The sequence below is a fragment of the Elephantulus edwardii genome, unplaced genomic scaffold (genome assembly GCF_000299155.1).
Source record: "Elephantulus edwardii isolate Elephantulus edwardi_28Jun2011 unplaced genomic scaffold, EleEdw1.0 scaffold00119, whole genome shotgun sequence".
Classification (NCBI taxonomy): domain Eukaryota; kingdom Metazoa; phylum Chordata; class Mammalia; order Macroscelidea; family Macroscelididae; genus Elephantulus; species Elephantulus edwardii.
In genome coordinates, this window is record NW_006399869.1 from 9,958,859 (window position 1) to 9,984,060 (window position 25,202).

The window sequence follows — 25,202 nt, forward strand, 5'->3', positions numbered from 1 at the left end:
TGGGGGTGTTGCTTTCAGGTTTACTGGGAGAGAGGGTGGCAGAAAGTAGTCTAGATAAAATTTTTCTGGATACCCTAGGCATTTTTTTTTCCTACCCAGGGGTCAGATGGCACAATCTGGGGACTGAGGAGCTCACCCTGAGGGCCATGACGGCTTGCCCTGGGTAGAGGGCCGTGACGGCTCGCCCTTTATTGAGACAAATTTTGTACTTTTGGATGCGATTAAAGCGCTTATTTTTATTTCCCATTTCTTCATCGAGAATATTGAAAATATGAGTACACTACAGAAGAGAGAATTAAATTAACATATTTCACTGCTCATCAAAGGTTCTTTATTGTTTGGAGGGTTTTTATTTTACTGCAAGTACATGAAAATGAAAACCACAGTACTGTTCAGTTTGGCGGTGCTACTTTTTTGTTTAGGTTCAGATAATGACAGTCTTACTCACCACTGCTTATGTGCCTTCAGCACAAGTGTTGGTATAGAGAAAGAGACAAATGATGTACTATTATCATAATTATTATGAAACATACAAAAGAAAAACAATGCATTATTGTTGTTGTTATGTGTCATTGAGTTGTTTGCGACTCATAGCTCTAGCCTGAGCCAACCTTATTGTCTCTGAGACATCTAATACCATTATCCGAGTCACTGAATCAATCCATCTCATCCAGTGTCTTCCTCTCTCCTCTATTCCAAGCATAATGTCCTTCTTCAAAGACTGGTCCCTTCTTGCAACATGCCCAAAATATGTCAAATGGAGCTTCAGAATCCTTACGTCCAAGGAGCAGCCTGGTTTCACCCTCTCTAGGATGAATCTGTTTGTTTTCTTGGCAGTCCATGGTATATTCAATACTCTTCTCCAGCACCACAGCTCAAAGGCATCAATTCTCCTGCTATCATCCCTAGTCATTGTCCAACTCTCTGACGCATAACAAGTAATTGCAAAGACCATTATTATAATTGTTATTATGATGAAGCTTATAAAAGTCTTGATCATGCCAATATTTTGAAAACTGCTGTTCTAAATGCTTACAATCACTGGATTTTAACAGTTTTTAAAAATCTCACTTTGAATTTTGACAACTTCTGAGACATGTTCCTTAATTTGCTTATCCGAGCCCTTGACCGGGGCTTGTGCTCCCCACCTTCTGCCCTTGTACTTCAGCTGCATCCAGGGTAGGTGCCAGCTTACCACATGGCCAGTTCGTGGGTCAGGAGCTGTGTGCAGCTGCCCCTTTTCTAGTAACACCTTGACCTTTGTGCATGCGAGCATTTCCCACAGGAGCGGCCGTGGGCTTCTTCTGTGTCTGGAACACAGTTGCCATGTCTCTAATACTGTGCCATGGACTGATCTAATGCTTGCTACCGCTGCTGTGTACAGTCTAATAAAAAGTTACTCATAGCAGACCCTCCAGCGGGTTTCAGAGGCATTTTAATCACAACGGAGGAGATTGCTCATCTTTTTAAGAGCAGCTGGCAGATTTGAACTGCCTGCCTTTGGGATTGCAGCACAGCTCCTTATCATGTCACATGGACCGCAAGCAGCAATCCATCCCATGTAACACTATATATAAGGTTTACACTGTCACACTATGTTGTGATCATATATGCCTCTCTTCACTTATTTGTTGTTGTTATGTATCACAGAGTAGGAATTGACTCATAGCTGATCCTCCAGTGCTTTTGTAGCATCTTTGAATTGCTGGGGAGGAGACTGTCTATCTTTCATTTGTGAAGAAGCTGGTGAATTTCAATCATGTGACTTTGGATTGGCTGCATAACTTGCCATAAAATTGCCAGAAAAACCCCTCTTCATTTATTAACAAAGAAAACAAGCAAACAAAGAAACAAAAACCTGACTAGAAAAATATGCAAAATGTTTTGCTTTTTTTAGGATAAGTTGTACAATGCTCAGAATCAACCACAAAGCAGATTGAGTTTTGAAACCTTGGACTCAGCAGAGCATTTCCTGAGGAAGAAGCTGTGCTGAGGGAAGTTACAGGAGCCCTGAAGGGCCAGCAGGCATGTGTATATAGGGAGACAACACCCAGTGGAAGATTTTTCCTGATGTTCCTCGGAGGCTGTCCCTGGGCCTTGTTGCTCTCTCAGGCCTGAGACCTAGTGCTTAGCTACACCCTGGAGCAATGACTACCAGTGAGCTCAACCACCTCCTATGTGGAAACATTGCTTTCTAATTCCAAAAAGTACTTGTCTTCTCACCTTCCAAATGCCCTAAAACGCTTGTAGTCCATCACGTACACCTGTGTGGGCTTATCTCTACTTTAGGTACCCACTCAACTCTCTGTCCACTTTTGTTCCTTTAGATCAGAAGACAGTGAGCATCTCCTCTGTGACACCTGAGTATACAGTACATCCTTTGTATTTCTGGTGATGCTTGGGTTTGTTTGGGGATTTGTTTTAAAAGAACAAAATAATACATTTTCCACACTCTTTGTATTCTTCTCTCTCTGAGGCTCACCTATTTCAAAGAGATGATTTGAAGATTTCACTTTAGAAGGAGGATCTTCCAGCCTTGCCAGGCAGGCCAGGACCACAATGTAGTTATTAAACTTCTAGTGAGACTCAGGGGTTACTCATGGGAAGGGACAGAGCTTGAGAGGGAGAAAGTTGGTCTGCCAACTGAGAACAAGTTGTTTTTACGAGGATGGAAAGCCACAATGAAACCCCGTTGTTGACATATATTTTTAAAGCAAGAAAACAGTCTATTCTCCCGAAAGAGAGCTTCCAAATGGGCATTCATTTTTCTAAAGTCCTGCCAAAGTGCCCTCACTGAGTGTATTTGTCATTTCTTTTTTCTCTTTTTTTTTGGGGGGGGGGGAATCTGTCCCATCCTCCACCCCATGGTATCTGTAGTTACACTTCCTTCCATCTGCTCACACAGACATGCAATCTTCCCCCTTGACTTCTCATTTTGCTGTTCAGAGAAAATCAGGAGATATAGACTCGGCTAATCTAAGAAACTAATAAATTCACTAATAAGGCTAATGACATCTTGAATACTTTTTTTAAAAGAGAGAAGACAGGAGTTTACTTTCTTCTGGGATACAAATGAACATTCTCCATGACTATTGTCCGGAAGAGTGATAAGGTGCCAACTTGACCAAGAAAGGATACCATGAACTTGACATAAAGAGGTTTGACAATAAAGAATAGGTAATGCATCTGAAGATAGTAATGATGGCATTTAAGAACTTCTGTCATCAGAAGCATTCAATAAAATGTAGGCTATGATAGGAAAAAACCGTTGAGTGGATTCTAACTCATGGAGTCACTGACTCTGCTCCATAGAGTTTCCAAAGCTGTGATTGCTACAGAATCAGACTGCTACAACTTTCATGGACTGGCTGGGGTGCTCAAGCCTCCAGTCCTATGGCTAGCAGATGAATGTTTAATCACTGTGCCACCACAGAACATCCAGTCCTATGGCTAGCAGATGCATGTTTAATCACTGTGCCACCACAGAACAATTTTGCCAGGACAGGATGAGTGGTCCTGGTGAAAGAGGTGGGAGAAGGTGAAAGATATTTTATGGTAGGAACAAATCCAAAACTCAAATGCCATTTCACTGCTGTCAAGTCAGAACTAACTCAAGGCTGACCCTCTTGTGGTTTTTGGAGGCTGTAAATAAAATGGGAGGAGATTGCTCACCTTTCTCCTGCAGAACTGCTGGTGGGTTCAGATCATCAGAGAGGCTCTGCCTGGTAGGTCAACAACACAACTCCCAATGGCCTATGCCATCAGAGTTCCCTCTATAAACCCAATAGTTTCTATGTATTGTATATTTGTGTTCCATCTCATTTCAAAAACACTTTTAAGGTGCCTGTTTGAACAAAAAAATCATGAAAATCTCATGGAAGTGTAAATTCCACATTATGGCTGTCTTCTCTCTGGGTGAGTTACACACAGTGAGGCATCCTTAGCATTTAAGAGCAGAAAGGCAGTGGACACGGCAACAGAAGTAGCTTGTCATAGAATCTTTTACTGCAGTATGACCTTTGGTGGGACTAGCTTGTCATAGAATCTTCTACTGCAGTATGACCTTTGGTGGGGACAGTGCCCTTCATCAGTGCTGAGAGTGCAAAGAAACACTCCCAGAACAGCTATAAGCAGGGAAAGAAAACTTCACTTTGTCATTTGCAAAAGAATAATACAGGAATTCAAGGTTCATAACATGTAGAATTGAGAAATTCTGAATTACTTTCTGGACATGGTAAAGGAGAAAAAAAAATTAAAGCATTCTAAATATTTTTTTTTCAGTTTAATAATGATGTTTCTATAAACCCAATGATGAGTTCCCTCCTTCTGAGCTGAGCAGGTGCACTTTAAAATGAAGCAAATGTATTTAGTCTATTCTATCCTCCCAGAGGCGAGCTTTGGTGGCTCAGTGATAAGGAGATGCACTGCACATCAAAAGGCTCATGGTTTGAATCCACCAGCAGCTCCTTGGGAGAAAGATGGGCAGTCTCCTCCTGTGGGATTTACTGTCTCTAGAAACCCAATAGAACATCAGCTATAGGTCGGTTCTGACTTGATGATTCATAACAACAATACTCCCTATAGACATTGTGAGAATCACAAGAGAGGTACAGTCATAGTAAAAAAACAGAAACCAAAAAACAAAAACCCTCCCCAAAGTAGGTAAAATCACACTTCAAAAAAAAGCGAAAACACCCACCACCAAACCTCCAGTACCTCACACTCACTGCTGTCAAGTCAGTGCCTATGCACAGTCACCCTCCAACATGTTTCTGAGGCCAGAAATATTAACGGATGATTGTCCAACTTTCTCCCTTAGAGCTGCTGGTGAATTTGAATCGCGAGAGCTCCATGGACTTTTGATTAGCAGTGCAAAACCCTCAGACTACACCTCCAGAGTGGACTGACCTTAAAATCAAAGTGGTAAATCGCTATTGCTAAAATAAGGCAATGAGATCACTGAGTAGATGTCATCTCTAGGGCTTATAATATGTAAGACGTTTGATCAAAAGAAGGAAGTGGAATAACTGGAAGTCACCAGGTTTTAATTTGGCCAAATGTGTAAATATTCAGCATCTAGACCATAAAGTGTACATCATGAATGGAATGAGCTTGGCAAATTTCCTAGGGACATTGTATATATTTTGGTCTTCATGCTCAATTAGACACGAATATGTAACACATGGTTTGCTCTGAGAACCAAAAGGCCAAGTGTCTCTGGCTGGCTGAGTCAACCAGTAGCTCTGAGAAAGATGGGCACTCTCTACCCACAAAGATTGACAGTCTTAGAAATCTAATTGTGTGTGCGTGTGTGTACAGTTGTTGTTTACCGTCAAATTGGAGTTGACTCATAGTTGACCCTCCTGTGGGTTTTCAGATGCAGTAAATTGCATGGGAGGAGATTGCCCATATGGATGCATAGTGTTGTGCTGTGTATTGTTGACTCAGAACTGATTCATAATTGACCTTCCAGGAGATATTCAGAGGTTATAAATTACACAAAAAGAGGAAGAGATTGTCCATTTTTCTTCCATGGAGCAACTGGTGGATTCTAACTGCATGTCTTTAAGTTGGTGACACAACAGCTCCTTACCACCAAGCCACCAGATCTCTCTCTCTCTCTCACACACACACACAGATACTTGTTATGTACTGTTAAGTCGCTTGTGACTCATTGCGACATTGTGTACAGCAGCTCTGAACCCTACTGTATCCTGAGACAATTTCATTGTCTCTGACACACCTACCCCCATAACCCCAGTCATTGAGTTGCTTCATCTCATACTGGTCCCCTCCACCATCCCAAGCATGAGATCCCTCTCCAAGGACTGCTCCCTCCTTTCAACATGCCCAAAATATGTCAGACAGAGCTTCAGAATCCTTGCCTCCAAGGAGCAGCCTGGTTTCATCCTCTCCAGAATGAACCTGATTGTTCTCCTAGCAGTCCATGGTATATTCAATACGCTTCTCCAGAACCACAACTCGAAGGCACATAAATTTTTCTTTTATCATTCCTACTCATTAGGATTGGTGGACAATCTATCAACAATCTGCGTTATGCAGATGACACAACCTTGCTCGCTGAAACTGAGGAGGACCTCATGCACTTGCTGCAGAGGGTCAAGGACTGCAGCCTTCAATATGGACTGAGGCTCAATGTCAAGAAGACAAAAATTCTCTCCACTGGACCAATTGGCAGCATCAGGATGGATGGTGAAGAGATTGAGATTGTTCACAGCTTGAGTTTGCTTGGCTCCACAGTCAACCCTCTTGGAACCAGTAGCCAGGAAATCAAAAAACGTATTGTGATGGGCAAGTCTGCGGTTAGGGACCTCTCCAAAATACTCAAGAGCAACAGTGTCTCTCTGGAGACTAAGGTCCGCCTGATACAGGCCATGGGAGAATTGACGCCTTTGAGCTGTGGTGCTGGAGAAGAGTACTGAATGTACCATGGACTGCCAAGAAAACAGATTCATCATAGAGAGGATTATTAAACCAGGCTGCTCCTTGGAAGCAAGGATTCTGGGACTTCATCTGACATACTTTGAACATGTTGTAAGGAGAGACAGGTCTTTAGAGAGGGACATCATGCTGGGTAGAGGAACAGCGCAGGGGGGAAGACCCTCTATGAGGTGGATTGATTCAGTGACTGGGGTACTCAGGATGGGTGTGTCAGGGGCAGTGAGACTGGCACAGGATAGAGCACGGTTTAGGGCTGTTGTACATAGGGTCGCCATGAGTTGCAAACGACTCGACGGCATGTAACAACAACAACAACACTCATTGTCCAGCTTTTTGATGCATAGCAAGTAATTGCGAAGACCAGGGCCTGGATCAGATGCACTTAGTCTCCAAACTGACATCGTTAGTCTTCAGTACTCTGGAGAGGTTCCTAACAACAGACTTTCCCAGTGCAATTTGTTTTTTTATTTCCTGGCTGCTGGTACCAATTAATGATTGTAGAGACAAGCAAACTGAAGCTATTAACAGTCTCAGTCTCTTCACTGTCTATCACGATGCTGCCAATCGACCCAGTGTTGAGAGCCTTTGTTTTCTTGATCTTGAGCTTCAATCCATATTGAATCATGCAGTCCTTGACCTTCTGCAACAAGTACTTCAGGTTCTCCTCAATTTCAGCAGGCAAGGTTATGTCACCTGCATATACATATGCTGTTGTTGCATACCACAGAGTCGGAACTAACCCATAGAGGACCCTCCAGTGGGTTTTCAGAGGCAGTTAATCGCACAAGAGGAGAACGCCCATCCTTCTCCTGCGGAGTAGCTGGTGGGTTTGAACTATGTGTCTTAGGGAATGCAGCACAGAGAAGAACAAACAGGTTCATCCAGGAGGTGAAACTAGGCTGCTCCCTATAGGTAAGGATTTTGAAGCTCCTTTGATATATTTTGGGCATATTGAAGGAGAAACCAGTATTTGGAGAGGGATATTATGCTTGGAAGGGTGGGGGGACAGCACAAGAAAGACCCAGAATGAGATGGATCAACTCAGTGACTGGGGTAATGGGGGTTAGGTGTGTCAGAGACAATGAAGTTGGCTCAGGATAGAGCAGAGTTAAAAGCTGTTGTATATAAGGTCACTATGAGTCACAAGTGACTTGACAGTACATAAAAACACAGCTATCTATCCATCTATCTATCTATCTATCTATCTATCTATCTATCTATCTATCTATCTATCATCTATCTATCATCTATCTATCTTTCTATTACCTATCTCAATAAATAAATGAATGAATGAATGAATGAATATAAATAACCTGGGAGGAGACTGTCCACCTTTCTCCCATGAAGCAGCTGGTTGATTCAAATTACCTGCCTTTGGCTTGGCAACACAAGCCCTTACACATTAGGCCACCAGCGCTTCCTCCACAAGGATTGGTGTTTGCACTGAGTCGGAACTGATTCATAGCTCACCTTTCAGTTGGTTTTCAGAAGCACTAAACAGTACGGATTTCTGTCTTCGTCCCATAGAGCAGTTGGTGGATTTGACCTGCATCCTTTTGAGCTTCTGCTGAGGCAAGGATTCTGATGCTCCCTCTAACATACTTTGGACATGTTGCAAGGAGGGGACGGGTTCTTGGAGAGGGACATCATGCTTGGGAGGGTGGAGGGACAGCGCAGGAGAGGAAGGCCCTCTATGAGGTGGACTGATTCAGTGACTGGGATAATTGGGGTGGGAGTGTCAGAGACAGTGCGATTGGCACAGGACAGAGCAGAGTTTAGGGCTGTTGTACATAGGGTCGCTATGAGTCGCAAGCGACTCGATAGCACATTAACAGCAACAACTTTTGTGCTTGCAGTGCAATTCCTTACCACTAGGACACCAGAGCTCCCTTTGCCTGACTGTTGTTATTGGGTGCCGTTGAGTATAATTCATAGTGACACTATGAACAAAAGATCTGAACCTTGTCCTATCCTGTGCCATCCTCACACTTCCTGACACACAGGAGACTGCTGAAGCAGTCACCATGTTAACCCAAGGATTACAACTTTGTAAACCCTATGAGGCAGTTCTATTCTGTCCTAGAGGGGCACTGTGAGAATCAACACAACAGTAGTGGGATTGGTACAAAATTTGTCATTTAATTATATTACTTCCTATGTTTGATTCCATACTTGGATATTTTTTCCCACACTAAAAGTTAGGATCTTATTGATTACCCATGAAACAGTCTTTTCTCAAAAACAAATGATTCTTTAACTTGCTCAAAATAGTGTGATCACACCTCTATTTTTGTTATAGGTCTAAGGCATTGCAAAAGCTAGACAGAAAGTACAATTTCAAGGGTGCTATGTCCTTGGCTGTATGTGAATGTTAAGAGCTATTAAAAAAATATTTCTTAGTCGTAGTCAATGTTTCTGTCTTACTCTCAACTGAGTAAATTCTCAACTACTCTTGGGCCTTTCTTGAAAAGTTTATCAGCCTTGGTTACAGTCTGCCCTCATCATTTTATATTTCATTACTGGCCCCTTCAACCACCTCCGGTTCTTGATGGTCAACCAGTGAAAGAATGTTCATGCGTCTCTTTAATCAGTAACTTAACCCCTCAGTGACTCTACCACCCCTGTTCTTCAAGTAAATGATCTTTAAAGAACAACAATATACTGGAATGAAAGACAGAGTTTGCTATTCTTTGGCGTGAACATAAGTGTAACAAAGCACTGAGAAGTGTATTAACACACATACCTACATTCTTAGCAGCTTTTATCAGGAGCTTAGATTCAGTAGTATTTTTCAGATGCTATTATCAATAAATTGGAGATACAAATAGATTAAAGCATACATGAACATTAAATCTCCATTTTCCAACAAGGACAGCTGAAGGTGCACTGACGGTGAGGAGTAAAACAGAGACCCAGGCCAACATTTCACCTTTTTTTTAACAAGAGACCATCAGAGTGTACTGACCACCGTCCTAAAACTTGGGAAGGCTTGATTATTAACATATTAAAGATCAAACTCTGTTTCTGCTCTTAGTTACATCTGATAAAAATATATTTCTTGGAACCTTCAAATGAAGATGTTTTTTACTACTTACCGAGGTACAGTAAAGCACAAAATGCAAAAGCATATCATAAAAAAAACCCTAAAAAAAAAAACCAACCCCAAAAAAGCCCAAGAAACAGAAAAACCAAAGCCCAAAGAAGCCAAATTAACAAAAAAAACCCAAAACCTAAAAAAGAAGCATATCACGGCTGACTTGCCCTTTCCCATTATTTTCAAAAGTGACAACAGAGAAGCTACTCTTTAAATTGTCAGTCTCAGTATTTTTAGAAAAAGAGTTTACAAAACCAAGCTTTTTGATTGGCAGAATATTAAAAATTGCATTAAATAGAAAATAGTTGTTTTGCTATGCAAATATGATTACCTTGTTTTATATAAAGAACATACAACAGAGGACAACATATTATGTGCCAGTTAGTCCAAATCAAGTGACAGCTGACCCTCCAGTGGGTTTCACAGGCTGTGAATTGCATGGGAGGCGAATGCTCATCCTTCTTAAGCAGAGCCGCTGGTAGATTCAAACTGTCTGCCTTGGCCGCACAATTCTTTCTCACTAGGCCCCAGTACTCCCAGAAGAGAGCATAGGTCACTCACCTCCACACAATGGCCCTTCTGTCTAAAAGGCATAGGGTTGAAGTAACTAGAATGGTTTTAATTTTCTATATTGGTTTGTGGCTATATAATAAAAAAAATTATATTGTTCAGCAGGACCAGGCCCCAATGTTTTTGAAAAATAAACCTTGATCAATGGTCATTTTCCCCTTTAGATCAGGGGCACCTTTCACTTGATTCTTTTTAAACTTCTTGTTTCCTGAAGTTTGCATGCATGTTTCCACGGGCTCAACTCTACAACCCAGTGAGTGATAAACACTTTGCATATGCTTGAGGTAAGAAATACAACCTTGACTTCAATACTTATAACAATTTGTGTTTTACCAGACTTTTTTTCCCATTTACACTCAATTGGTCATAACCATTGAGCTGATTCCAACTCACTATCTTCCATCAAGCCACCTAGGCTATGAATGAATCTTTACAGATTGCCTGTATTTCTCCCCCAGTGTGACATGGTAAGCACAACACCAGGGAGCTCTGGTGGTCTTGTGATAAAAAGCTGCAGTGCAATACCAAAGGTGGTTGGTTTGAACCCACAGCTGCTCCATAGGAGAAGGATGGGAAATATCCTCCTGTGCAATTTACAACCTCTGAAAACCTGCTGGAGGGTCAGCTATGGGTCGGTTCCAACTCGACAGTTCACAATGACAACAACAAGCACTACACCACCAGCGCTCCACTTTAGAAGTATCCTTTTAATAAGAAACCCTGCTGCAGCAATGGCAAAGTGCCCGTCTGCTAGCCAAAAGATCCCAAGTCAGCAGTGACTGTGAGATTTCTGCTCCCATAGACAGAAGAGCCTAAGAAACTCTATGTGGGCAGTTCTAGTCTGTCCTATAGGGTCCTGATGATCCAGAACTGACTTTACACAGCACAAATGCACCCTTTTAAGAAACTAGTTATTCAGAATTATATACACATAAGGTAACGATACCTTATTTACAATAACATAGTGATTATGACCTTGACTATTTCTCAGTGTATAAATTGTGTATCAAATATTATCACATTCCAGAGATTTCTACTGGGAAAGGGCAGAGAATAGAAAAACTCTATGAAAATAGAGTGATTTTCATTTTTCATGGACTCTCAAGAGACACTGAATCCTGAATATAGTTTGGTTGGTATTAATATTAAAGACGTTAATTTCTTGTCTCTGAATCAAAAAGAGAAGTACACAAAAGAATAGGCTACTGAACAGTTTCTACCAACAATGAGGCTAAAACCTCTTCAGTCTCCTGTGGATTCACTTCTGCAAAAAGACAAAAGGCTTTTATTAAAATTCAGTAAGAAGCATGCACAATCCACTAAGAATATAGACAAGGCTTTATGTTATATTTATTTATTTTCCAGCTTATACAAACTGGATGTGGAAGCATAAACATAGTACATTTCTACCATCTTCAACAAAAATATAACCAATATGTACAATTATTGTATTAAAAATACAAAAGGGATACAGACTCCACCAATGTCTTTCTAAAAGACATACAGGTACAAGTAGTATCAAAAGTATGAGGAAATCACCAGTTAATTGTACATTCTGCACTTGACATCACAGAGCGAACTGAGATTAGCAGTCCTATGTTCTACAATTACTTAATGCTTAGATAACATTTGTGCAACTTGTGGTAGAGCTAGGTTTCTGTCTTTCTATATGCACATGAGGTCCATAGCCTATATAATAAAACTGGCAAAGAATGCATATTACATGTAAAATTACAAATGCATAATTGACAATGTAATATATAAGTAGACAAATGCCATGATACAGAAGAGAATTATTTAAATAAAGCACTGACATTGTTTGATACAGTGAAAAAACACTGCAATTCGACTTTTAAAATTTGAAGCTATTTACGTTTATCTACTGATCAATATGATCAGCTGAATTTAATGGAAAAAAATCCAAGACCAGCAGTTCCTCACATTTGAGTACTACTCGGATTGGCAGCCTTCACTTTTCCGGAGTCTGTGCAAAAACAACACAAAAATAGAGTGGAGGGGTCATTTTCAGTCACAGGGTTAATAGCAGCTGTGAGCAGGTGGTTGCTACACTTAGGCCTTTTCTCTCAGTGTCCATAAAGCCACTGACAGGTTAGTCTTTAGTGACTAATCTGCCTTACAAAGGCTGGCATCTCTAACCAGGTCTTTGATCTTTTCTCACCTTAAAGGCTTATTTATTCCCTATTGTCAATTCAATGAAGGGAGGCTGTCTTGAAAGAGCAGTATTAACAGCTCGCATTAGCTCCAACATCCCAAGCTGCTTTCACTGCAATGCTATCCAGTTATAAATGTTTCTCATGAAAAAAAAAAATATCCTAGAATTCTAAATTAACAGAAAATCAAAGAAATGATTTAAAGGTGGGGTTTGCCATCCATTTCAATGGAGCACGACACGCCTTCCTCAAATGACGCCTGTCCCGCACTCCATAAGGCTCAGACATAGGATTACAAGAGTCCTATTTTCCCTCCCCGGCCATGTGCAAACAGTTTTACAGAAGAACCGCACCCACTGGGGAAGGAGTGGATGAGGTGTCTTGGGATTAAAGTAATTGGCTAACATTTTAAACTTCCAGGATAGGGCACTTCACAGGGGGGCCAGAAAGACACAAGAAGACAAGATCACAACAAGCCATATCTTCCTGCTTCTTAGTGGGGCCACACCCTGTCCGGCATATTTGGTTTTTTAGAAACCCAGGCTGGCAACCCTACTTAAAGGTTCAAAATAATACTGTAATCATTACATGAATATAACATTTCTCTCTGAACACAATATTTAAACTCATTTTAAAAGGGGGAAAGGGGTGGGGGGAAGGAGGACATTGTAAACAAGTGGACAAGCACTGTACTCAAAGGATTTCATTGGTTGTTTTTGTTTTTTTGTCTTCCTTGGTGGGTTCAAGGTCCCAAGTAGTTCAATGGCTAGCTTTGCTCATTATCCCAATGAGACCAAGTGCTAGGATTGGATGGAATCTAAAAGGAAGAGTATGTGAAAATCCTTCCAGGCATTGAGAAGTGCAGCCAGAGTGAATCATCTTGTTGTGATGATCTTGGAATTTGGAATGATATCGTGTGATGTGGCAGGCAGCAACAGTGTGAGCTCAAAGATTGCTGCACTGTGCATTTCAAGCAACAAAGTCTGAAAAGTGCCAGGGCAATTTCTTCACAGTATTTCACATGCAAAGGGGAAAGGAAGAAGGGGAGAAGAAGCCCCGTGCTGTTTTAAGGCAGGGAAGGAGGCAAACTGGTCTACCATCCTCAGATTCCAAGTTCCAGGCTCCAACGCTTGGGACCTCCTCTTGTGCTCTCCTTGTAGGCGGTTCACTCTGGATCCAGGAAAGCCTGTGCCTCAAACAGCAGATACTTGTTCATCTTCTGCAAACACAACCAGGAAAGGGACAAGGGGTGGGGGGGGGAAAAAAATCAGTGCTAAAGCAAGTAATTTCTTGTGTTACGAAAGATATCTATGAATGTGCTAAGTAAAAATACCACAACTCTTCTTGTTAGTACAAATCACTTGAAATCTGTTCTTTTTTCCCCCTAAGCAATGATTGTCAAGAATTTTTAAAATTTTATACCAGTATACATCATGCATATATTTACAAACATATACAGAGCACAGGCCACCTAGGGTAGGATGACTGGTATTTATTTAGCCAGAGCAACAGAGAAAGGAGGAGAGCCAGGAAAAGGAGAATGTTATGAAAGGTATGGCTACCGGGTGAAAAACTGCTCCGCTTTGCCAGGAGACCAGAAAAGCTGGGTGGTGTCTGGCTACTATTAGTGAACATTCTGACCAAAGATTCAACTGAGAGTTCAGATCAAAAGAGGTAAAATGTAGAGCAGAATTTAAAATTCTCATGGACTCTACACTTTCTGTAGCTGTAAAGGTGGGATAAATCCCTGAAAATAAGATAGATACACTTCTCTGAAATAATAGCTAAACAACCCCAAAATATTCCTTGAAATCTTCTCATCACCAAGCAATAGTTTAACCAGTGATAAATGTCTGCTTAAACCACTATGCATTCTTAAGATCCTTCTATAAGAACTATCTAAATTGACAACAATAACTTGAAAGGTTACACAGCAATCTTAGGGAAGGTGCATTTATGTTAATGAGAAGGAACAACTCAGAGAGAGGATGGCTACACAACTGGAAGAATGAATGCTAATCAATGGGACATGGAGAGACAAATGAGCTATTGGATGTCATGCTGTCTATATTCTCGACCATAAATAGATATAAATTTATTTATAAATAAACACAGAAATATGCATTGTACATTTACTGATGGAGAAATAATAAACAACTCACTAAAAAAAGTTAGGAAAGAGCATATGCCATTTAAAAAATAATACACAGTCATACACACATAATAAGTATTGATGGCTATATAAAAAAGTTAATATTGGTTCTGGAAAACAATGTATTCAAATTTTATAAATATGTTAGTATAATAAAATAAAAAAATCAGTAATAGTTATCTGCAAGTGATAAGTAGGACTATATGTAATTTTAATGTATAGTGTTTTACGTTTCCCATCCTCATCTATGATGATTTTCTGTGTAATAAAACATTTTAAAACCAAATGTTAAAATGGAGGTGGAGTGAACAATCTCCCTACTCATCTTCAACCAGTATGGCAAGGTAGATTTTCAGAAAGGTGGCAGCAAATTATAGTTAAACAATAAAATGTATTTATCAGATTTTTTTTCATTAGAATTCATAAAAGTTTATATTATTTCACAGAAAATTTTAAATATCCAATTTGTTTAAAAAAAATTCTTTAAGATACAAAATTGTGAGCCTGTATTATGTTGCTTTAAAAAAATGGCTGCAAGAAGTACTTTAATTCTTGTGAGAATTAAACAATGAAATAAACTATGCACATATAAGTGACTCCATCTGTAATCTTTGGTATTTTCTTAAGCTATTTTGGGGCATGGGGGAAGACGTCATAAAAGTGGTCAAAAGGTTTAGCCCTAAATTTAGGACCCTGAATAAGGAAGGTTTTTTCATTTTAGTATATGGTTAGAGACTCAGCTATGCACCAAATAACACAAAATGTGAAACAAAGATAAATACTGGAACCATGTTATAAGGTTCTATAGTATGTCTAACTATAAAGTCCTAAGAATGCATATATACCATCTTCCTCGGTGGAAAACCCTTGAGACTGATAGGGAGCGAGGCGTGGGTCTGACTCATTTGGTTTATGCCACTGAGGTTTGTTCACAGGCCTGCTGCTCGCTGGATGTCCATGAGGCTGCTGTCCGGGAATGGACCCTGGCATCTCTGAGGGCCGGGCAACCATCCTCGACCGCTGCAGTGCCACGTTGTAGTCCGGAGGTTTCCTGGCTGGATGAGAATGCCCTTCTGGAAAGTCCGTGATGGGGATTCCAATGTAGCCTGGAGGAGTCGGTGGTGGCTCTCGATACCTGCCCTCCTTCCGTGCTATAGTAAAAGAAGTGGGACAGCAGTTAGAATAGTTCACATCACAAAGATGTACTTGATAATTATGATACAGTAAGTTTAGATTAAAATAGTCTGCACAGTGCTAACAATAAATGTAATTCTGCATGGTCTGAGGAAGCAGCATAGCAGGCAGGGAAATGAATGATGTTGATTAAACAGAAGTATTTATGATGCAGATCACTTTGAAGTGAAACGACTGTTGAGAGACACTACCGATCGGTGTACTTTAAAACGGACTACTTCCAATCTTGTCTTCAACTATAAAAATAGTAGTAAGCAAGGACAAATACTATATAAAACCATTATTATAGAAGGAGTATGAGGATCCAAGGGGAGGGGAGGAGGTTGGAAATAGAGTTATAGGGTGGGGGTAGGGTGTTAATCACAGGGTTGTACAATTCCATGGGTGGGTGGGGTGAATGAACCGGGAAGGACCTTTTGTGAAAAACAATGTATTAAAACAAACAAATAAACAAACAAACAACAAAAAAACAATGTATTCAAACTTTGTAAATAAATGGGAATAAAATGTAAAAAAATAGTTAAAAAATCAAACAAAAAAATACTACAACGTATGGAATAACTGTATGAAATACAATACGATTGAAGGAATGTGAAAAACACAATGTAAATAAGTCAAACACAATGTACATGAATTCTGTTTACAAACCAACAAAAAATATATTTAAAAAAAAAATAAGATCAGCATTTAACCTTTAGTTTACTGGAGAGGAAGATCATCAGTAAGATGAACTGAGTCATGACTGCAACAATGGGTGACAACTATGCATGGTGGCAACTATGAGGGTGATTGATTTGTTAGACATAGGGTGGCTGGCTTTCAGGGTTCACTCTATCACAACAAGCACCACGCCTGGAGCAAGTGAAGCTGTTGTCATCAAGTCAATTCTGACTAATGGAAACTCCCAATTATAATCTGTAAGGTTTTTACTGCCTCATTTATTTATTTATTTATTTTTGTAAAATAAACCTTTCTTACTTCAGTCTTCTAATTTGTAGATAGTAGCAGGTAACAATATAAAATTAAAAGTTTCTTAGAAGGATTTACATTGGACTATATATAATTAAAAGTCATAATATCATTTTTTTTTTTTTTTAAATAAAACAAGTCATTTGAATTGTGAAAGGGCCAGTTCTCATGCACCATGGAAGACGGCTCTGGCCTCATAGTCGGTGGTGAGAGTGGGCTAGGAACCTCTTCTTGGAGCCAATGAGAAACTGGCGCAGAAGTGGAGGATTTTTTTAAAACATGTCACTCGAATTGCAGAAGGGCCCGTTCTCATGTGACATGGAAGATGGCTCTGGCCTCTTGGTCAGTGGTGAGAGCCAAAGGTGGGTTAATCCACGTCCCTCAGGCCTGTTTTTAATTGTTTTTGGTCAAACATTCTTCTAGGTCGTTGTCCTGGTCATTTTTAAGAAATAAAGTCCATCCATGCTATGTCTATCAGGGTTCAAAGTGCCAACTATCCAGTCAGCAGATGAACACATTAACTAACAATACTACTCAGGGATTAGGACACACTTTTGGCGTTGAGTACCGTAGAGTCAGAACTGACCCACAGCTGGCCCTCCAGGAGGTTTTCAGAGGTAGTAAATCACATGGGAGGGGACTGCCCCTCTTTCCCCAGGGGAGCAGTTGGTAGATTTGAACCAAGTGACATTAGGTTGGCAGCGCCACTCCTTACCACTAAGCCACCAGCACTTCCTAGAGCATATTAGAGGCTGGTAAAAATTCATTTTCCTCCTGTCCCAGAGGCAATGAAAGCTATTCAATCTTTACTGGCATTTCCCTTTACCATGTAGAGAATAAATGTCATACTACTTTCAGGTGACTGATCTTCACTTTGGAAAATAAGTTTAAAAACTTGGGAAAAACTGTACCAAAAAAAGTGATAATTTAATAAATTCAAACTTTAAGTTATGTCCTTTTCTTAAAATTTTTTTCATTAATGTCTATGACTTGCAATTTGTGTAGATAAAGTGCAAGTTTTATTTATTTTAATTTAGATTTATTAATTTTTCTTTTATTTAAAATTTTATTTTAAAATTCAAAGTAGAATTTGTTAAAAGATAGTATTTTCAGAAAATGACAACAGAGAGACCATATCTATCTATCTATCTATCTATCTATCTATCTATCTATCTATCTATACTATTATCTTCTTATTAATCCTTAAGGGATAGTAATTTTGACATTCAAGAATAATATGGTAAAATAACTACAATGTCCCTACTAATAAAAGTGAGATCTGTAATTGATTCTATTTCAGAATTTCTCACCTACATCACGGTATTCTTTGGTATACTCAAACTGGACAGTGAACATGCCAGAAAACAACATCCGAACAGAACTGAAGGAACATGAGAGTTTTTACAACAGAAACAGCAATAAAGTGCTTGTGTGTTCAATGCACTTATGAATTTACTATTCTAAGAATTGGTTTCAATGCCCTAAATAGATTTCTTTTAATCTTCACAATAACTCTAGCAGGTAGATATAAACTATTAAACCATATTAAAGATAAGGAAATAAGCAATTTAGCATCTAATCCAATGTCACAAAACTGGTAAAGCAGCAAAACAGGAATTCAAATAACCATCAGGCTTAGAAAAGCTCATGCTATTAACTCATTACACAACCATTACACTCTCTCGCTGCAGGGTGCAGAGGGGACCTATGCAGCAGAGAAACAATTTGTCTCCATAATACAAATAAATTTTAAAAATCTTAAGTGCTAGGTTCTAAAGAAATGCAAACAATAATACAAAATTCAAAACAGTTACAATTCAAAACATTTCTCTAAGGGCCTCTTTCTTGACAACTTTCAAGTTAACCTTTCATGACCTGTGGGGCTCAGAACTCCCACCAATATTTTTAGTCTCTTCGAAATATTACAACCAAGAAGACTCTATTGAGCAGTTCTACTCTCAAACAAGTGGGCTCCACCATAACACAGAATGGATTCAATAGCAAAAAGGTTTGTTTCTGGTATTAAATAGTAAACATGGATGGTACAAACAGCCAACAGCGTTTGGAGTACACCTAGAGGTGCACTGGGAGAAAGATCTGATTCAATTACAAAAACCCAGCCATTCATAATTCTAGACAGCACAATTCTGCTCTAAACATACAAGTCCTCAAGGACATTAAACTGAATTTGGTAGCAAGTGTCGGAGATGAAGTTGGCTCAGGATAGGTCAAGGTTCAGAGTGTTTGTTGTTCACAGAACCATTAGGAGTTAGAGTCGACTCAAAAGCACATAAAAACAATGGTGGTTTCAATACAAGAAGGGACAAAATGAGGCAAAGAACCACAAAAATAAATTTTACTTTGAATAAGCTAGATTAAAACTCAACTCAGGTTGGACAAATCATTTTGATCTTTAAACTTACCAATGAGCCCCTTTGTATTACTTGAAGATGCAGCTATGTGAGCAGGCATGGGGACTGGTTTGGTTTCTTCTGTGGTCACAGATGGCATACTACTGCTTTCGGCTTCAATGGAAACATCTTTCCCACCCCTTCGCTTTATTGTGCCTGTATCACCTTCAGAGTCTTCTCCCCAGTAGCCTGTGGAAGACGCCCAGCTTGCCCGGGATTGGGCTTGTTCAAGACTCTCTCTACTTTGATTTTGCCTGCTGTACTTTGTGCTATGATCAGAAAACATGATTTGGTCCATATGGCTGCTTGAAGCCCAGAAGCCGGTAGCATCCCCTGAATAATCAAAGTGAGTATGCCCGAATGGAAGTGTTTCCCAGCTTCTCTGATGCTGGATGGTTTGTATGTTATCGTGGGAACCACTTGAGCATGAAGTCCAGCTCCCACGACCACTGTCAGCAGCATCAAGGGAAGCACGGTCCCCCTGATCTTGGGAAAGTTCTTCTGTGCTTGGAGAAGAAATTACTGTAGCTGTTGCATATAAACCTCGACTCTCAGACATTGGTGCATAGGACCTAAATGGTATAAAGAAATGAAAAACAAAGGGGGGGGAAGAAATATTGTTAACAAATCCAGTGAGAAAACCAAAATAACCCCCTTTCTTTCACCCCATGGAAGTGCCACTTGATTGCACTACATAGGTCAGTTCTGTCATGCCCAGTTTTCTCAACTAGTCACCACCATGAAATAAACAAAGATGGGATCACTGATTATAACAAAGGAATATTCTCCTTATAAGGTTAAAGATGACTCAAGACCATCAGATAATCTTAAGAAGCTCCTACCAAGGAACTGGGATAAATCCCTAACATTATCCTCTATTTTCAATACAGAACAACTGTGTTCCAATACAGTTGGAACAAAGTATGTCTGATGGAAGAGCAGCAATCAGAGCAACAAAAACATCACCAATACTTAATAACCTAGAAACTGAAAATTAGAACTGGGATGGCAGAACACCCTCAGGTATTATTCAAAGCAGAAATATGTACCAAGAAAAAAAAAATCAGTTACAAAATACAGGTAGAAATAGAATGCAAAAGAAAAGCCTCCTACCCTAAGCTGTATTGATCAGGCTCGATCATGGTCCGCCTTTCCATCCTGCCCCCACCTAGGTTTGTTTCCACAATGCTGACAGAATGCCTCTGGTGCCTCTCATCATGCAGTGAAACTGGGACAGAGTCAAAGGACGAATTGCTGACAATACTGGATCGTGAAGAAATCTCACTGTGACCAGAATCTGAAAAATTATCCACGGTACCACTAGGGGCCAAAGTATAGCCTGCATGGGAAATATAATCACAGTAATTAAGACACTGTAGGTTTTAAACAGATAAGGTCTAAAATACAGAAGCAAAATTAAAGGCAGACAAGGATCACTGATACTGCAACAATTAGGTGTAATGGCAACTTTGTAGGGCCAGAAATCCAAAATGTTCTATTTGTAAAAATCAGGTGATAAAGAAGGTAACTTTTTACTCTATTGAAGTTTAAGTTGCTTACTCAATGTTAAGAGGAAAGAAGAAAATGCTGTTATTTGAGTTAGGACATGATACAGAAATCACAGTACTAATAGAATATTCTTCCTTCCTTTAGCTATAAATTAGACTACTATTAGTATTTCTAAAACAAATGACAAGCAGATTTAAAAGCATTTTTGTTCTTTTTACACTCCCCTGAGTGCTAAAATAAGGAACTTATTTCCAAAACTTAATAATACCTTAATTAGAATTTCAAGTGGACATATAGACCAAAAGAATGAGACAATAAAACCTAAAAAAGATATTTTTCAATTCTGGCTACTTAGTTTTTCCAACCTTAATAATGTATTAAATGAATCACATAAAATCAATCATTTTGATGGACATAATATGCAAAATCCCAATTTTCCCCCAAAACCATTACTAAATGTTTAAACAGATGTACATTTCTTGGCCTGAAAGGACTTTGTCCTTTGTTGCTAAAAATAGTAATTCACAATGGAAGAGGCCTGTCTTCATATGTCCAATGGAAAGGAAAAAAAGCAAGCCAAATCTTTCTCTGACTTCCTCCCCCTTTTTTTATAACATCACTAATGATTTTACTTCTTAAAATACTGCTTTTATGTTATATGTAATGTAAATTTTACAAGACCATTTAACAACAAAATAAATCTTGAGCACCTAACAGCTGCAAATTTACACATTTAACAGTACTTCCTCATCTTTTTAGTAGATTATAAATTCCTGATTTATTTTTTAAAGTTTGCACAGGTCTTGACAAGATTTAATGTCTTCATATCTGAAATGTCTTTTTATAAAACTATGCTGCAAGAGCTGACAGATAAGATTTAAAGCTGTACCTGAACAGTCTGCTGGGAAAGAACTAAATCCAAAAAACACTTTTAAGAAAAGTAATCTCTCAGAAAGCATGTGCCATATATGGGAACACTCCCACTGTCCTTAACTAATGTGATGGTGGCAAGTTCTTTCTTTCCAACCCACGTTTTTTGGTTCTATAAACCCCACCTATCCCACAGGTCCGTGGTGCATTGTTATTCTTGTTACTGTTCTCACTTCCAAGAGAAGAGGAGGAACTGGTTAAGTCCAACTGCCCGGAGCCAAAAGATCTCAGCTGACTGCCAATGCCACCTAACAATAGGATGAAAAAAGAATTTAGATATATCCATTAAACAAGGACAACAGAGACCGATACCCACACAAAAAATGCACAGATGCCTGAAATTTCTAAAAAGTAAAATGCAAAAAGACATTTGCTGCATCATTCAAAATTTATTATGCTTCATGGGCTCCTTCTAGGGAGAATGGGTTTTTTGTCATTTATAACTGGCTTACACCTAATCTCTTAAAAGTAGGAGGAGAAAGCTGAGGAAGATTTTGTGGCAGGAAATTATCTCCATTTTAACATGAGCAAGTATCAACATTAGGAGGACTTTTAATTGTCTAAAATTTATTCTCTTTAAAAATATGATAGTATAGAAAAGGTAATCAAGACCCGTGTTAATACAATGAAAAAATAAATCAGGAAGGTATTAGTTTTCTTATATTTTAAAACTTCTCCACTCTATAATGTTATATAATCTCATTTAGTTAAAATAAATATTAATGTCAAAACACTACACTCTTAAAAGCAACAAATAGAAACTTGTTTTTTTAAAAGACCTTTGTTGTTGTTGTGTACTATCGAGTCAGAACCAACCCAGAGCTGAACCTCCAACAGGTTTTTCAGAGGTAGTAAACAGCATGGAAGAAGACTACCAGAGAGCAGCTAGTAAACTTGAACCAGGTACCTTTGGCTTGGCAGCACAATTCCTTACCACTCAAGCACCAGAGGTCTCTGGTGGGTTTTGTAGCTATAAACTTAAAACTATTTATTACAATATCAAGAACTAAGGGGGGAAAATTCATTGTATTTTATTAATTATGCAGTAAATAATTATAATTCACTGTAGCTAGAATATATAGCTGTTATGAAAAAAGTAATGCAATAATTATACCTTTCCTTGGAGAAGTTTGTGGAGAAGTAGGAGGAGAAGAAAGCTGTGAAGATGCATTTGAAAGGCTATCTTCTGCTTGTTTTCTGTGACGTTCCAAACTTCCTTCTTCAGACAAAGAAAGGATTTTCTTTAAAGCCTGTGGTGAGTTTATGCCTGAAGAAAAGTGAATGATCAATGTATGTGGTTTTAAGATGGAAAAAAAGAAGTAGCATTAATTAATATGAAAAAAACAATTTTTGTGGTAAGAATTCTGAATGTACTTTTAAAAGTTACCATCTTCACTCAATAGTATGTTAGGTGACAAAGAATTTTTTCCAAAAATAATTAGAAAAAAAAATATCTAAATTTAAGATAGAAGTAATACAGCTTTGATTACTTATTAATAGAACTAAATAAGTATTTTGGAACAAGCAAATATTATCTCAGGGGAGTGAGAAGAATATGTGAAAAGTAAAAAGCTAACTGAAATTAGTGAGTTAAGTAAATCAAATTTGTAAGGAATTCCATGTGCAGAGGGTCAGAGGAAGACAGAGGAAGACGATGACCTGGCCCAGTGTCTACAACAATGGGCTCACACATGACAGCTTGTGAGGATGGCAGGGGACAATGCTGTGTTTGATTCTGTTGTACACAGGGTCACCAGAACCATTACGATGGACCATCACAACAACAGTGTACTGGTTAATGTGCTCACCTGCTAACCAAAGTAAGCAGTTCAAACCAATCAGTGGCTACACAGGACAAAAATATGACAACCTGTTTCCAAAAACATTACAGCCTTGGAAACCTTTGAGGCAGTTCTGCTCTGTCCAATAAGGTTGCTATGAGTCAGAACAAGCTAGATGGCAACAACTTTTTTTTTTTTTACAAACTTGATCAAACAAAGGAATGAAAGAGAAGGCAGAAGACTCATAAAGTGTACAACAGAAACTATGGGAAAAGGTTTTTAGAAAAATGGAATGATCCAGGGTCAAGCGTAGGATAAGACAGGATGAAAAAAAGGATTATACACTCTAGTAAAAGGTAATCCTTTATAAAAGTCTCCCATATTGTTTCAATAGCCTTACTCTGAAAACAAGAGCTATAATTAAGAAGGCACTTTAGACTAATACTTGCTCAGTGTTAGTTTAAAAAAGTCATAGATCTAGCAGACTCCATTATTAAGGTGATAAAATTTGTCAAAGTTAATTGTTAATTTTACCTCGGTTAAGCGCTTTGATGTTACAGCACATTCTTAAAAAAATCATCTACATTGCAATACTTTATATATACTAATATACATAAAAATATGAAAATATCAACTATTCTAAAGTTACATGATTAATAGTTTATATTTGAAAAATATACCCAAGATCATCAGCATACAGAGATTTGAAAGATGCTGTCTTTCCAATACTGCGCAAAGAAATGAAGATGATATGACTTTGAGGAAGACATCTCAAAAGTGGATTCAGTGGTAACAAGGACCCCATCATTAAAAGAAATGCATAGTATTTGGAAATAAATGAAATATTTAATAAATCAGAGGGGGAAACATTGAATCCTAGTATTTATAAATTAATCCTAAAAAAACTGTGAATGTTGCTACCTCTGAAAGGCAGAAAAAGCAAATATTTTCCACTGAAACAAATGAAAGAAAAGTGGTAAGACTTGTGAGACCTGGAAAAAGAGCAGACTCATGAATCCATGCTCACAGGTTTCACAGTCTTAATAATATTTTAATAATGTTATTAAAGTGATTTAAAATATTATGATGAACAAGATAAATGCCCTAAGAAAACATGTATTCTTTAATTTTCATTTTTAAAGTTCATATATTCATATGGGCCTAAAAACATTCCACGTGATTACCTTGGGAACATAGGGAAAAGTGATATATTCACATGACTCTCACATTTAGGCTAATAAACAGCATTAAGTGAAAAAGGAAGACCGATAATCTTTCATATAAGAAATTCAGCATAAAAAAGGAAGTCAGGTTGCAGGGGATATAGGAATATATGCATACTGAGAATATAAGAGGAGAGCTCTAAATTTTCAAGCAAAATTGCTATCAAAACTAATTGTTGTCAAACTGGTTCTGACTCACACTGGATTCTCAGCTGGGTTTTTAAGGTTGTAAATCTTAAAAGATGGAGATTGTGCATTCTTCCCCCACCCCCCAGCTGCAGGTAGGTTTGAACTGCCAGAAAAGCTTGGCCTGTGGGTTAGCAGTGCAACTTGCTATGGACTACGCCATCAGAGGTCCCTCTAATGGGCTCAAACTCCAGTGCTATCAAACTGGAACCAACTCAGAGCTGATGATCCAGCAGGTTTCTGAGACTGTGAATCGCTTAGGAGATTGATCATCTTTCTCTCAAGGAGATGCTGGTGGATTTGAATCCCCAGAGACAGGGCCCTAAAGTTAGCAGTATAACGCTCTATGGACAAGGCCACCAGAGTTCGCATAATGGATAGAAAAGCATGTAATTAAGCTTCATAATCATAAGAAGGGTAGTAAAAATATTTGAAAGATAAAACATAGCAAGTCAAGATGTTCTTCCCTCATCTCCTCCATTAAAATATGGAGCTCTACTGACAATGAGGAACACAAGGACAGAGTTTATATGAGACACACCGTCTGAAT

General features: G+C 38.8%; 1 protein-coding gene across 2 annotated transcripts in view; it reads right to left on the reverse strand.

Annotated features, from left to right (window-relative positions):
- Positions 1-13,456: 13,456 nt before the first annotated feature.
- The window catches only part of RAPGEF2 (Rap guanine nucleotide exchange factor (GEF) 2), a 219,579-nt gene continuing 207,833 nt past the window's right edge, over positions 13,457-25,202 (reverse strand). Inside the window, exons 25-29 of one of the 2 annotated variants that reach the window (XM_006892776.1) lie at positions 22,577-22,729; positions 20,137-20,362; positions 19,036-19,595; positions 15,295-15,600; positions 13,457-13,513 (exon numbers count right to left, since the gene is read on the reverse strand). In XM_006892776.1, coding sequence (XP_006892838.1) covers positions 13,491-13,513; positions 15,295-15,600; positions 19,036-19,595; positions 20,137-20,362; positions 22,577-22,729 — 1,268 coding nt within the window. In that variant the 3' untranslated portion in view covers positions 13,457-13,490. Of the gene's footprint in view, positions 13,517-15,294; positions 15,601-19,035; positions 19,596-20,136; positions 20,363-22,576; positions 22,730-25,202 lie in introns of both variants that reach the window. The other variant, XM_006892775.1, reaches the window with a different exon arrangement.